General features: G+C 52.5%; 4 protein-coding genes across 4 annotated transcripts; 3 read left to right on the forward strand and 1 right to left on the reverse strand.

The window, feature by feature from the left end:
- Nucleotides 1-1,133: 1,133 nt before the first annotated feature.
- Nucleotides 1,134-2,568, forward strand: Triagg1_5849 (uncharacterized protein; the record flags this gene model as incomplete). Its single annotated transcript, XM_062900408.1, has 3 exons — nucleotides 1,134-1,238; nucleotides 1,302-2,082; nucleotides 2,204-2,568. 3 exons carry the CDS (start codon nucleotides 1,134-1,136, stop codon nucleotides 2,566-2,568), a joined length of 1,251 nt encoding a protein of 416 aa, XP_062755050.1.
- Nucleotides 2,569-2,749: 181 nt separating this feature from the next.
- On the reverse strand, nucleotides 2,750-5,085 carry Triagg1_5850 (uncharacterized protein; the record flags this gene model as incomplete). Its single annotated transcript, XM_062900409.1, has 3 exons — nucleotides 2,750-3,444; nucleotides 3,495-4,960; nucleotides 5,039-5,085. 3 exons carry the CDS (start codon nucleotides 5,083-5,085, stop codon nucleotides 2,750-2,752), a joined length of 2,208 nt encoding a protein of 735 aa, XP_062755051.1.
- A 966-nt stretch (nucleotides 5,086-6,051) lies between these two features.
- On the forward strand, nucleotides 6,052-7,041 carry Triagg1_5851 (transcriptional regulator family: Fungal Specific TF; the record flags this gene model as incomplete). Its single annotated transcript, XM_062900410.1, has 1 exon — nucleotides 6,052-7,041. One exon carries the CDS (start codon nucleotides 6,052-6,054, stop codon nucleotides 7,039-7,041), a length of 990 nt encoding a protein of 329 aa, XP_062755052.1.
- A 3,564-nt stretch (nucleotides 7,042-10,605) lies between these two features.
- Nucleotides 10,606-12,446, forward strand: Triagg1_5852 (uncharacterized protein; the record flags this gene model as incomplete). Its single annotated transcript, XM_062900411.1, has 4 exons — nucleotides 10,606-10,939; nucleotides 10,995-11,177; nucleotides 11,270-12,138; nucleotides 12,198-12,446. 4 exons carry the CDS (start codon nucleotides 10,606-10,608, stop codon nucleotides 12,444-12,446), a joined length of 1,635 nt encoding a protein of 544 aa, XP_062755053.1.
- Nucleotides 12,447-12,915: the final 469 nt, after the last annotated feature.

Here is a 12,915-nt window from a genome sequence, read left to right on the forward strand (position 1 = left end):
GAAACGGTGGACGGGACTGCTTCCCCCTCTTTCGCCTTGATACCGCAAGAGATTTCCTAAGAGCAGCATCATCTGCGTCCCTTTATAGTGACATGTATTGTGATCGTCCGATTCCATATGCAGTCATCAAAACACTCTCCGAATACCGAGGCTAACGGGCATCGTTTGCCAGGAGCCAATAAACGTAGCCATGCTGCAGCATTTGCGGCCTCCCGCTGGACCCAAGTTGCTTCTCCCGAGACAATCGCTAGATTAAGCACTCTTGAGTTGCACAAGGTACAAGAACGGCAAACAAAAAAGCCCCCCTTTTTGCTCCTTTCGCACACTCGCAGCCGACAAAGCATGCATTGCAGCCGCCACTTATTTGAAACCATGTCGCCCTTCAGCTGGTTTATCAAAGGGACCTTGGGCCAGCGTCACTGAAACCGGCTTCGGCTACTACGAGGCGCTTATGTCGTCTCTCTTAGCCGATATCTCGAGCAAGAAACTGGCTCTCATTCGCTTTTTATGCTCACCCGAGTCCAATCATGCATAAGTGCCTAGAACTCTTTGTCTCGTTTAAAGCCTGCTCTGCTGAGACCAATATACGCCTAAAGATGCCATGTTTGCTCGCACTTTTCTTTTGAAGGATTCGTGAATAGGAATCGGGTGCTGTCTAAACATAGACATATCTCCAATCGGTACACTGCTTTTACAAGCTTGTTGCTAACGAGGATCCAAACAGCAAACAGCGGAAAACAAGACGCTTGCTGGAAACCCCCGTTATCAGATATCCTCTCCATCGATGTTTCATCAGCCTTGCCTAGCAATGTTTCAGTCACTTTTCGGCGACACGCTGCCAGACTGGGCAAGACTGTTCATCATATTCCCCGTCCTCGTGACCCGGACCAAGCCTGGGTAGCGAATATGAGGTCGTTTAGAAGGAAACAAAGGGAATATGGGGGACTGCATTGTACAAGACACGGGGTCTTTATATCACTGCTGTTCAGACTGATGCTTAATCACCATGAGTCTGTTTTTAAGCTTCAATTGCATGAGTATAAATCCATGTCATCGAATATCTCGAATCATGTGCTCCGGCTGTGTGGGTGCCGTCATGCTTCTCAACTTCAAGCATATTGTCTACTCACGCCATGGCGATGTTCCTCACGTCCGTCCTCGGTACGCTTCTCACGGCGATGGTCATCCATGCTGAATCCTTTGATGTCATCTCTCCAAAAGTGATGATTATATCCATGGTTTGTCTACCCCTTTTCTTCATCTCTTCCACTACCCAGTCCTCTCTAATCGCTCTCGTCTAGTTTGAACCTGAGGGCCAAATATGGCTCGATAACTTCTCTCAGTCCGGCTTGGGAAACCTCACTTTTCAGGCCATAGCCACGCCCGGTCTCTCTATGCTCTTCCCTCTCGTCTTCTGCACGCAAACAGGCAGTGTCTGCCAACTTACCGTCGGCGAGGGGGAAATCAACTCAGCCGTGTCCATGGCAGCCCTCGTCCTATCCGGCAGCTTCAACCTCACTCAGACATACTTTCTCCTGGCAGGCATCGCGGGCGTGAACCCACGGCATGCAACCATTGGCAGCGTGGCCTTTGCTCGGTATGCCGTCCAGGTCACCCTTCAGTACGAGATCGACTCCCGATCTCTGCCCCAGGACTGGCCCACAGGCTACATCCCGTACGGCCGTACCCACCCCTTCGAGTACCCCTGCATCACCTACGGCACCGAAGTCTTTGAGCTCAACGCCAACTTACGTGACGCCGCCCACGCCTTTGCCCAGCGAGCCCAGCTGCAAGACGCCCAAGAGACGCGCAACTACCGCCTCTTGTATTCGGAAATGGGCCCGCCATATCATACGGCCGTGCTGCCGCCCAGCGTCGTCAAGTGCGATAGCGCCACGAGCGACGTCTATTATACGGGCGGCAGGCTTGCACAGGCGTTTGAGAACACGACGTCTCTATGGACCAATGGCACGGGCGTCTATTGCATGAGTGCACAAGAAGATAATGCCACGCTCGAGGTGTTAGTGAGGGCAGCGATTGAAGGGCTGGTCGACTTTGGCCGTGTCATTGCCATGCGTACGGGTGAGCTACACCCCTTTATTGACATCTGCCTCATCTGCCTCATACAAACATATAAACTCATACAAATATACATGCTCACACATACAAAATGCCACATCTCGACTAACAAAACATACACCAGGCTCCAATTTCGACCGTCCTCCCCCCTCCCGTACCGATTGGGAGCACCTCACGCGCACGAATCAAAACGGCTTCCACATCGCCATCGCCAACCTCTACGCCGCCGGCATCCAAGTCGTCCGCGGCATCCTCGCCGACTGGGACTGCACCTTTGCGCCTGGCGTGCCCCCGACCAACTACATCGGCGACATCTTTGGCAGCCTGGGTGGCCAGCCGGATTTTGGCTTCGGGAGCATCACAGGCGGGAGGAAGCTCATGGCAGCCAAGAGCCGAGGACGGTATGGTGATAATCCGAAGGGAGTGTATCTGGCTGGCGTTGAGATGGCGAGGAGGAGATCGTTTGGGTCCAAGGGAGCGATGAAGTAAAGAGTCTCCGGCCAATGGCCACCCTGTGGGCTGTATGATATGTTTTTTCCTGTTGAAATATTATGGAAACTTCATTCTTTGGCTATATCTATTTTTTGGTAGTTGGTAGCACTTTTTGAAACCCTACGCTGTGCGTCTCCCGTTACAATTACAAAAATATCAAAGGGAAATAAGAAACCTATTATAAATTCTGCCAGCCATCCCACTCGTCACGAGGAACAGCAACGCAAAGAGCCTCCCAGCGACCAGCCAGCCAAATTACAGTCAGATGCAGGACAAGAAACAAAAGCCTGGTGCCCAACCCAGTCTGACGAAACAGGCTTGTTACGACTTCACCATGACTAGGACGTCGAGTAAGGGTAGCGTGGTTGCCGGTCGGGAGCCCCAAGTCCAACACAGCCAGTAGCACGAGGGGGCCGCCAACCTCGAGGCTCGCCATGTAAGGCCAGCACGGCCGCACCAAAGTAGCGAGCTTGACGAGAAACAAGGAGAGGCGGCCAAAGTATCTTACAGTATCTGGAGTGACGCCCACCGCAGTGCAGAACCGCAGCAGAAGGAGCCCTGCTCCGCGCGGCATCACGGAAACCTCTCGCGGAGGCGGCGTTAGGAGAAGGGGCCCGTCGAGACGCGCATGGCCGTTTGTCTGTATGGGAAGGTTTCTCTGTACGGCTGGCTGGAGAGCTTGCTGGTCATGGTCGCTATGCGAAGAGTGACTACGGCTTTTGACGATCGCATTGGACGGCTCTGCGTTGGTTTGGTCAAAGACGGCGCCGTCTTGCAACATCTCCTCGTCGTGAGGCACGGTGGCTGGCCATGAGGCAGCGTCATTCTGAGGCACGCTAAGGCTGCGAGAGTGATAGCCGCGTCGCGGATCTGCTGAACTATAAGATCAAGTGCTGTCGAGAATGTAGGCTAGGGGGGCTCACCTGGAACTGGCGTGCTTGGTGCTGCAGGGGAATCCAAGCTTTGGACTCTGTTGCCTCGTAATCCGACGGCAGGGCTGGCACTACGATCCTTTGTCATTCCATCAAAGTAAGATTCGCTCTTCATGGCATTCAGAACTTCATTGGCGCTGGGTCTATCAGCCGGATCCAAAGCAAGCAGTTTCTTCAGCAGCATATACAGCTTTGAGGGAAGATCCGGCCTCTCACGCCGCTCGTCCTGGAAGCCCGTCCAATCTGTAATCTCAGCTCTGAGCTGGTCGACATCTTCCAATTCCTCTTGGACGGCGTTGGCAGATTGGTAGGGAAGTCTGCCGAAGCACATGAAGTAGAGAATCATTCCGAGGGAGAAGATGTCCGATTTTGTTGTAAAGTTTCCATAGTTTCCGGTTTCATCCTCACGAAGAACCTCGGGCGCACAATACGATATGGTGCCCGTTGTTCCCGTTGATTTCCGCACCACATGTTCTGGTTGGACTTCGCCAAAGTCGCTGATGAGACACCGGAGTTTGCCGGCCTCTCGGTGCAAGAGACAGTTGCTCGGCTTTAGGTCCCGATGGATGTAATTTGCCCCGTGCAGATAAGCAACCCCAGACGTGATGTCTTTAAACAGCGAGTAGATCTCTTCTACCGACAACCTGGGTTTGTCGTGTAGGCTGTCTCGGGTCGCATCAATCTGGCCTCGCGACCGTCGACGAATACGCTCCTTGAGCTCCTCTTTGGTAACCTCCTTGGGCGCACTGCCAATTACATACTGATGAAGGTCGCCGGCGTTGCAGTATTGTTGGAGAATGAATGCGCAAGCGACGGTCGGCCCAAACATGGTCAACCTGACGTCTTCCAGCCAGACATGTCGGTACGAAACAAGGTTGGGGTGAGAGAGCTTGGCGAGGAGCTCAACCTCTATCAGAACCTTTTCAAGCCAAGCATGATCATCGCCAACAGGCACTCGCTTGCAGGCAAAATGGCCCAGCTGGCAGCCGTCAATTTCATGCCGCACCAGTAGCACCACTCCCTTGCCTCCCTTGCCCAAGACTTTTTCTTCAACAAAAAAGGTCTGGAAATAATTTGGACTAAAAGCCTCCCTCTTGATTCTGCTTCCTTCGGGCTGCGACACGCCTGGGGTGCTGGATATGAATTCGGCATTATCGTCTACGGCAGGCGACGTTCGTGTGCTTTGGTCATCGCTGCTCGGCGAAGGTCGAAACAGCCTGCGAATGAGACTTGACGGTGCTTGGTCGGCTGCGGTCGAGTCGGTGTGTCCAGCGCGAAGCATACGGAAGTATCCCGGGTCAACATATGATTCGGGATCGACGCCATACTGGTGATCGAACGTGTGTTCCGACGGCGAGGGGCCCAGCGGGCGGTGGCAAGTAGGGCATTCGGGATGGCCACGGATCTCCAAGCGCTGCGAGCTGGGATCGCGGACAACGATGGCATTGCGATGCCGCCTGTATGAATGAACGATTCGATGTTAGCAACTGCGGAATCTCTCCGATTGTCTGGAGAGCATAGATGGGCCAACGCACAGCACAATCTCGCGGCCCTCCTGAGGCTGGTATGGGATCAACGACATTGCGACAGGCTGCGGGTGTCGGTCGTGTGAAGGAGTGCCAGCATGGCGATTGCGGCCAGCGACGCGCAAAGCTTCAAGCTATTGGATGGCAATTTATAGCACAGGCAAAGCGAGATGCGTCGCGGGGGGTTGGTAGAAGGACGTCGAAGCTTCTAGGATCGCGGGATTGTCCAGGTGGCGTGGGATGTACAGAAGCAAAAAGAGGGAGCTCTGATGCTGTGACGACGACGTAATGGCGGTTGCTTGAGCTCTGCTGTATCATCAATTGATTAGCGGCTCCATGCCATTTGATATGGGCAGGGCGAGCTGCAGCCACTGAAGAAGAATTGAACCCAACTTTCAAGGGCCGCAGCGGCCCCGCAGCGCCAAACACAGCGTCACCTCATTCATTGATTCATTATGTGATCGATCCATTGAAGTCTGTTCCCGTTGGAGTGCGGAGAAGCGTGCAGTATTTGAAGTTTGTACCTTTGGGGCTCGGATTGGCAGACAAGGTACAACATGCATGGATGAATCCGGTATATCCTGATATCCTGTGCTGTCTACCTATTAGGAGCAGCGTCACCGAGATGGAAGCCTGCAGAGTACATCGACTGTCTGCAGTTTGTCTCTCTGCCCTGGACTCGAATGATCTGATTTTAGTCTCGTTTGATCTCATATTAAATCCACATGATATAATAGATTGACTGTTACACCGATTAGGGCCCAGATGCGCCAATACGAACATCTACGGCACCAACCTAGCGCCACCGATGCGGGCGCTGTTCGTGATTGATTTTGACGCTCCATCCAGCACTTGTCGATAGCACCGCCCAGCCTATCGGATCCCCCCAGCGCTCCCAATGAGGTTCGTCGACAACTGACCGCATCCGCTCCTCTTTTCGCTTCCCGCCCAGTATTATTCATGCTCAAGCCAGCCACAGCAGACGGCATCAACGCCTCACATAAAACATGCTCTGATCCGCCATGGACCTTCGCCAAGCATGTGATCGATGCCATGACAAGAAGCTCAGATGCCCAAGACCGCCAGGCTCTCTGTGCTGCAGCCGCTGCACCAAGGCCAACGTCACCTGCATCTTCAGTCCGCCAACGAGGCCCTTCCGATATCCCCTGAGCCATAATGATAATCATCATCACAATGGCTTTGACTGGCCCGATCTCATCGTCTTGGACCAGCAGCAGCCGGAGCATCAGACGCCAAGTCAAGCGTTTGAGACGCCAGCCCAGACCGTTACTGAGCGACTTGCAGGGGTTTTATCTGCCCTGGATCGCATGTTGCAAGCTATGCCGTCATCTCTAGACATGCACCACGTTCCGAGACAGCAACTAAGAGAATACGCCGACAACGTGGGTGACAACTTTGATCTTCAGTCAACTCTGGATGGCCTCCTTCACCACGCCCAGGATCTCGCCTCTATGTACCCCGAGGCCGCGTCTGCCGCCATCAACAAACGCACAACGGCTCCTGAATCAGATGCCATTTGCGCTGTTCCGGATTGCATACACCAAGACCGTACATCTTTACATACAACGCCCTTACCCAAGGTAGACCACGCACTGTTAAACCTCGTCATGGCATGTCACATCCGCCTTCTCGACGTTATGGATACTCTGGCAGAGCATGGCCGAATGTGCGCCTTTATGGTCGCGACCCTTCCACCAGACTACGACCCCAAGTTTGCAGTTCCAGAAATCCGCGTCGGGTCTTTTATTGCCCCTACTAATACTGCTGCTTCAATGCTACTCTCTGTGCTTGTGGACCTTCAAACTATACTGGTGGACAGAGTCAAGGATGTGGGTGCCATCATCAAACGGGTAAGAGATGACCCAAGAGCAGCCAGAGAAGCGAGGGTTATCAGCTTTCAATGTGATATTCTTCAAGAGCGCGCAGAGTCTACACTAGGAGAGTTGTCCAACTTTAGGGACGGGCTGGTGAGTGCAAGGCTGCTGAGGTGAGGTTACGAGTGCTTAGATGGAAGAATATGTGCATGTATGCAGATACCCAAGTCCTCTGAATGGGTATAAGAGGCATTCTGCAATTTCTGACTTTGGTTTCCATTGTAAACATGCGCCAAAATGTATCACGCACTTTATGATGGACGGCTACTTTCGGCCGGCATCAGTCCCGGCATATATCGATCTACATACACGTATTTAACGTACCTACCGCCTAGTAATATATCATAAAGATCATCACTCTTGGATCGATATTTTAATCTCCCCTAGCCAAGTACCTACCGCTCGATAAGGGAGATGCCAACACATCCAGCCGCATGCATGTCTCAGACTCATCACACTAAAAATAAACGAGGGCCAAATTCCTCAGCCCGACATACTGTCCACCCCCTCTGTACATCCATACACATACGAGTATGATTGCGTATTCATGAGCAAAGAGTTAATTTAGATAAAATAGAAAAGAAATACTATGCCGAAGGTGCTCAAAGTCTGTAGCACCAGACTCGCACTTGTAATTACTCCGAAGCGAAATGTCACCACATCTAATGTGCAGGTTGAGGTCGCACCATGACACCCGGTAAGGGAGCCGGCAGCGTAACAGAGCCGATGCCTTTTTTGCCACTCTCCGGCGTGTCACAGTCGCGTAAGGGGGATTCATTGTCCTCGGATGCCCAACGAAGTCCGAAGAGCCGTGAGACAGCATACATGCATGTATACATGTATATAGTGTACGACTCTGCTTGATAGTCGTACGATGTAAAGGTATTTGTCAACATACTTTCTATTTTCCGTGATGCCGTTTCAAAGGTTCTACGGTTATTGTTACTTCCCCTAAAGCCGGATACATACCTACACACGGAGTATATTGTGTGCAAATCAATCATCCTATCCAAAAACAGCACACCCAGATTGACAGCTCAGTGTCTCAGTATCGGACCAACACCGAGGAAGACCATTAGCTTGTGATCGACAGCGAGCTGAGTCATGTTACATGTTAGGTAGTTAGCAAGGCCAGGCCAACGTGGTTGATCATTAACAAGAAATGCGTTTGTGAGACATCTAGACGCACCTTGACGCGGTGCACCTCTCTTTAACAGGGTCCTTATTTGAAAGGCTTGTCGCTCGGTTCGCAAACAACGCCGAGAACCGGAATTTGTGAAAGCCAAGAGACAATCTATGGAATGAGAGACGTAGCACCAAGTGCTTCGGCATTACCAATTACGGCCATTCAGCGAGGCAAGTCGATAAAAGGATACACAAGTATAACGACGACATGTCTCGGAGGGCATATATGGGAGACTTATCACAGTGAAGCTGCGCCAAATTGTAACCTGAACACAAAGACAGGCTTATCCGGTGGCTTGAGCCAACACCATGAGCGAATGGCATCAACGTCACGGAGGAGACGCAGGCAGCTTGAGCAAAGGGTGTCGAAGCTGGTACTTGTGTAGTCTACGAGTATTATTTCCACACAGCAGCAAGTCCGTATAATCCTCCGAAGGCAAACGTTGGTTGATGCGGAAAATCCGGGGCCTGAAGCGACAGCCGGTTATATGCACACGTCGGAAAACGTCTACCGCTGATTGGGTGCGAGGCTGAGAAGCTGCTCCAGGTGGCACATGTGGCCAAGATCAACAAGCAGATACCTTAGAGGATGATGTGCATACGGTACGGGTTGTACATCAAGTAGATGAAGGGGCAGTTCCTTCGGGCTTGGAAACGGTTCCTTTGATGCTACGATAACGTCTGGTCTACCGCCTTTTTGCACCGCGAGATGATTCAGCTCACGTAAAAGGAATTGGTAGATCCTGGGGTACTCAGGCATTCAAAGGGTACAAGGTGCCTGTACGCCGTGCCTGTACCGACCTGTACCTGTACCTGACCGCAACAACTTCAATTTCCTGGGCCCAAGTACAGGGAACTTTTGCCCGCAGACGCTCTGGCGGCCGATGTGTGCTAAAAGGCTCCCCATGCAACGGCTCTGCATGCCCCGCCGGAGTCGTGTCTTGGCAGCCCCAAAGTACCGAATACTCGAGCGGGCTACCAGGGACGGAACTGGAACGCAGCTGGTACCCAGCATCACAACGCCCGCTTCGAGAACATGGAAGTCTTCAAAAGTCCAAGGGTTCAGGGCACTAAGTGCACGTGCTAGGACCAGCAGCCATACAACCTGGAGCCCCCCTAATTCCAGCACAGCAGTCACTTCAACCGGTACCTAGCTTCCACTCAATCCCAGCGTTCCAGGTTGCATCCATCCATATTATCCTGCCGTGTCAGCAACACACGGTAGTACGTACGTACGTGGTCGTACGAGTACGAATCCAAGTCATTCTGCCTTCTACTGCATAACATCAATGCTTCGGCCTACCTGCTGGCCGCTGATCCGCTCAGTTAGCCGTTGCAGCTGCAGGTGTGCCGAAAGCAGAGACACAAACCGGCGCTGACAGTAGCGGCCGACTCAGGATCGGGGCGAAAGGCCGGCGCCGCCACCACATTTGCTCCCCTTCTCCATCTTCTCCATACCTCCAGGCGACTCCAGGGCCGAGAGGAGAATCATTCGGGGGGGGTGTGGGGGAAGAGGCCCTTGTCGCGATCTGGCAATGATTGGGGGGGCAACTGTCAGACTCGACCGCTGAACGTGTCTTATTGCACGCTTGTTGGATGCTGGTTCTGGTTCTGGTTTTTGGTTTTTGGCCCCCGCCGGGACAAACGCATATCGCCTCGGACGGCTTTGGAAACTCGATACAGGTACGTCTGGCGGCATGAGCTGCTAGTTGGGCCCAAGGCCATCGATGCGACTCTGGCCCTGGTCGAAGATCCATGGCCCGTCCGTATTCTTGTGCTGTGCTGCGCTCCGCTAGTTGCTGCGGTACGAGTCCATCGCACGACCCTCACCCTGTCTGTCCCAATTCCTTGCTGGCAAGGCCAATCTTCGTTATGCCGCATTTCGAGTCCATCTTTCCCCCCTCTTGAGGCTTTCCTCTTCCATCCTCTCATCCTTTTCCTTTCCTTTCCTTTCCTTTCCCTTCTCTCTAGTCTCTCACCAATGATGACGCCCCAATTGTGTCTTCACACAGTCTTCACATGAGCGTCTTCGCACCAAGGAGATGCAAAGCTAAACAAGATCAATCCCATAGCCCTGGCACTGGCCTAAAGCCGCGGCTAAGACGACTCCCGTCGTTTCTCTCGAATCACTAAGAGCTGGTGCCGCCCATTAGGTCTAGCGCTCGAGGTAAGAAGCTCTGCCATCATGCCATAATACCGAGCCCGCACGCTTATGCCCGATCAATGTTGTTTCAAACATCCAATTAACTTGCCTGGCCTCCCCTTTGAAAATTGAAACCAAAGCAAATTAAAAATCTCCGCCACCAAAAAGAAAGAAGTGAAAAAAAAGGAAAGAAAAAAAAAGAAAGAGGACGAAAACATGGTCTCACCTTTCTTGTGCCAACCGTGTTCCCCAGCTGTGTCAACCACCACAACGACGCCGGCTTGACAATAAAAAGCATCACCAAACATAACCATGCCTGGCTAACTTGGCGAAAAGCGCAGCAAACGGCCACAATGGCCTCCTCCAACACCTCCACGGAAGCTCAATCCCAGTCTTCAGAACACGGAGCAGCGCTACATCCGCCCGCTGACGAGAAGCACGGCCTCGAACGAAACTCTGCCAGCATCTCCAGAGACCCTCGCGACTCCAACGACGCAGCCGATCCCACCATCGACACCGAGAAGCAGGATTATGTCGTTCAAGATGCAGACTCCAACGACGATGAGAATCTGGTGTGGTGGGATGGCGACGACGACCTCCAAAATCCCTACAACTGGCCCGCCTGGCGCAAAGTTCTCAACAGCGTTCTCGTCAGCTCCCTTTCTTTCATCACGCCTTTAGCATCATGTATGGGGCATCTTCATTTCGTCCTGATTCTTCGAAACTGACTTGTCATGCCTAGCCATGTTCGCCCCTGGTGTCCCCGATCTCATGGTAGAATTCCATAGCACAAGCCAGGAACTAGCAGCCTTTTGCGTGTCCGTATATGTCCTGGGCTTTGCTGCTGGGCCTATGCTCTTTGCGCCGCTGTCCGAGCTGTATGGCCGACAAATCGTTTACAACACCACAAACGTTGGCTTCATTGGTAAGATTTCAGCCTACCCAATTCATCTCATATATCCTATACCTCATTTCTATCTCATATTCTCCGTCCAACACAACTGACAACCTACCAAGTCTTCGTCATCGCCTGTGCAAAGGCCCCGTCAATGAACGCCCTCATCGTTTTCCGTTTCTTCAGTGGCATCTTCGGCTCTTGTCCCATCACCAACGGCGGCGGCACCATCACCGACATGATTACCCAGGAGAAGCGCGGCGCCGCCATGGCAGGCTTCGCTATCGGCCCCCTGCTCGGCCCCGTCGTCGGCCCCGTCGTCGGCGGCTTCATCACCACAAGCCTCGGATGGCGCTGGGTCTTTTGGATCATGGCGATTCTTGCGGGCACCCTGGCCTTTCTCTTCGCCGTCTTTGCCAGCGAGACGTATGCTTCCGTTCTACTCGAGCGCAAAGCTAGAAAGCTGAGGAAAGAAACGGGCAACCCCCTCTTACGGTCCAAGCTCGATCCCGGACTGTCAAGCGCTGCGTATCTCAAACGCGGCATCCTGCGGCCATTCAAGCTGCTAGTATTGTCCCCCATCAGCATCATCTGCGGCATCTACGTCGGCGTGGTCTACGCATATCTTTATCTATTATTCACCAGCTTGACCCCTCTCTTCATGGAAATCTACCACTTCAAGACGAGCTTCGCAGGCCTCACCTTCCTGGGAATCGGCATCGGCAGCATGTTCGGCGTCGCCTTCTTCTCCCTCACCAGCGACAGGACCATCAAAAAGAAGGCCGCGGAAGAGGCCGTGGCGGCAGAGGCAGAGGGCAGAGCGCCCGAAGGCATGAAGCCCGAGTACCGCCTCTCGCCCCTCATGGTCGGCGCCCTCGTACTGCCCATGGGCTTCTTCATCTACGGGTGGACCGCCGAGTACCAGGTCCACTGGATCGCACCCATCATTGGTACCGTCGTGATTGGCGTCGGCGATCTCATCGTCTACATGGTAAGCCCCCTATTCTCTCACCAATAGAAAACATCCAGCTAAGCGTCACCAACCTCTAGTCCCTCCAAATGTATCTCGTCGACACTTTCACAATCTACGCCGCCTCCGCCCTCGCCGCAAACGCAGTCATCCGCTCCATCGCAGGATCCGTCCTCCCCCTCGCCGGCCTGCCCATGTACAACCGCCTCGGCATGGGCTGGGGCAACAGCATCCTCGGCTTCATTGGTCTAGCGCTATCACCCATCGCATGGCTGTTTGTGAAACACGGCGAGACACTGCGGAAGAGATTTGATATTAAAAATTTATGAGAGAGCATTCCACCCTTTTTTCTTTTACCCTATTTTCTAGACTTGCTCCAAACGACACGATTTTAGACACCACATTATCAACAAATACAAACGCCAAACCATCACACCACTACTTCTACCTTTGCATCAAAAAGTCGAATGGGTTCGGTTGCATAGGATATTTTTAATCACCGGGAATCGGGCAAACATACTCGAGATGGAGAGTAGAGGCCATTCAACTATATGATATACAAAAGCATAGGGAGTGCTAATTGGAAAGGGATGATGTATTTATATCAAGTGTGATATACCCACTGGGAATCTATAAAGTGCCATGATGGCCAGAATAAATGATGAACGTCTAATATAACATCACGCAGATATTTCGACATGTGTATATTCGACGTGTGTGCATTCGTACATTTTGTCACTTTCACAAACATATCGCCAAAACTTGGGAGCCTCTTATGAGGTAATGCTCTTTTTCATT

Source organism: Trichoderma aggressivum, assembly GCF_033847375.1.
Source record: "Trichoderma aggressivum f. europaeum strain CBS 100526 chromosome Unknown scaffold_022, whole genome shotgun sequence".
NCBI lineage: Eukaryota > Fungi > Ascomycota > Sordariomycetes > Hypocreales > Hypocreaceae > Trichoderma > Trichoderma aggressivum.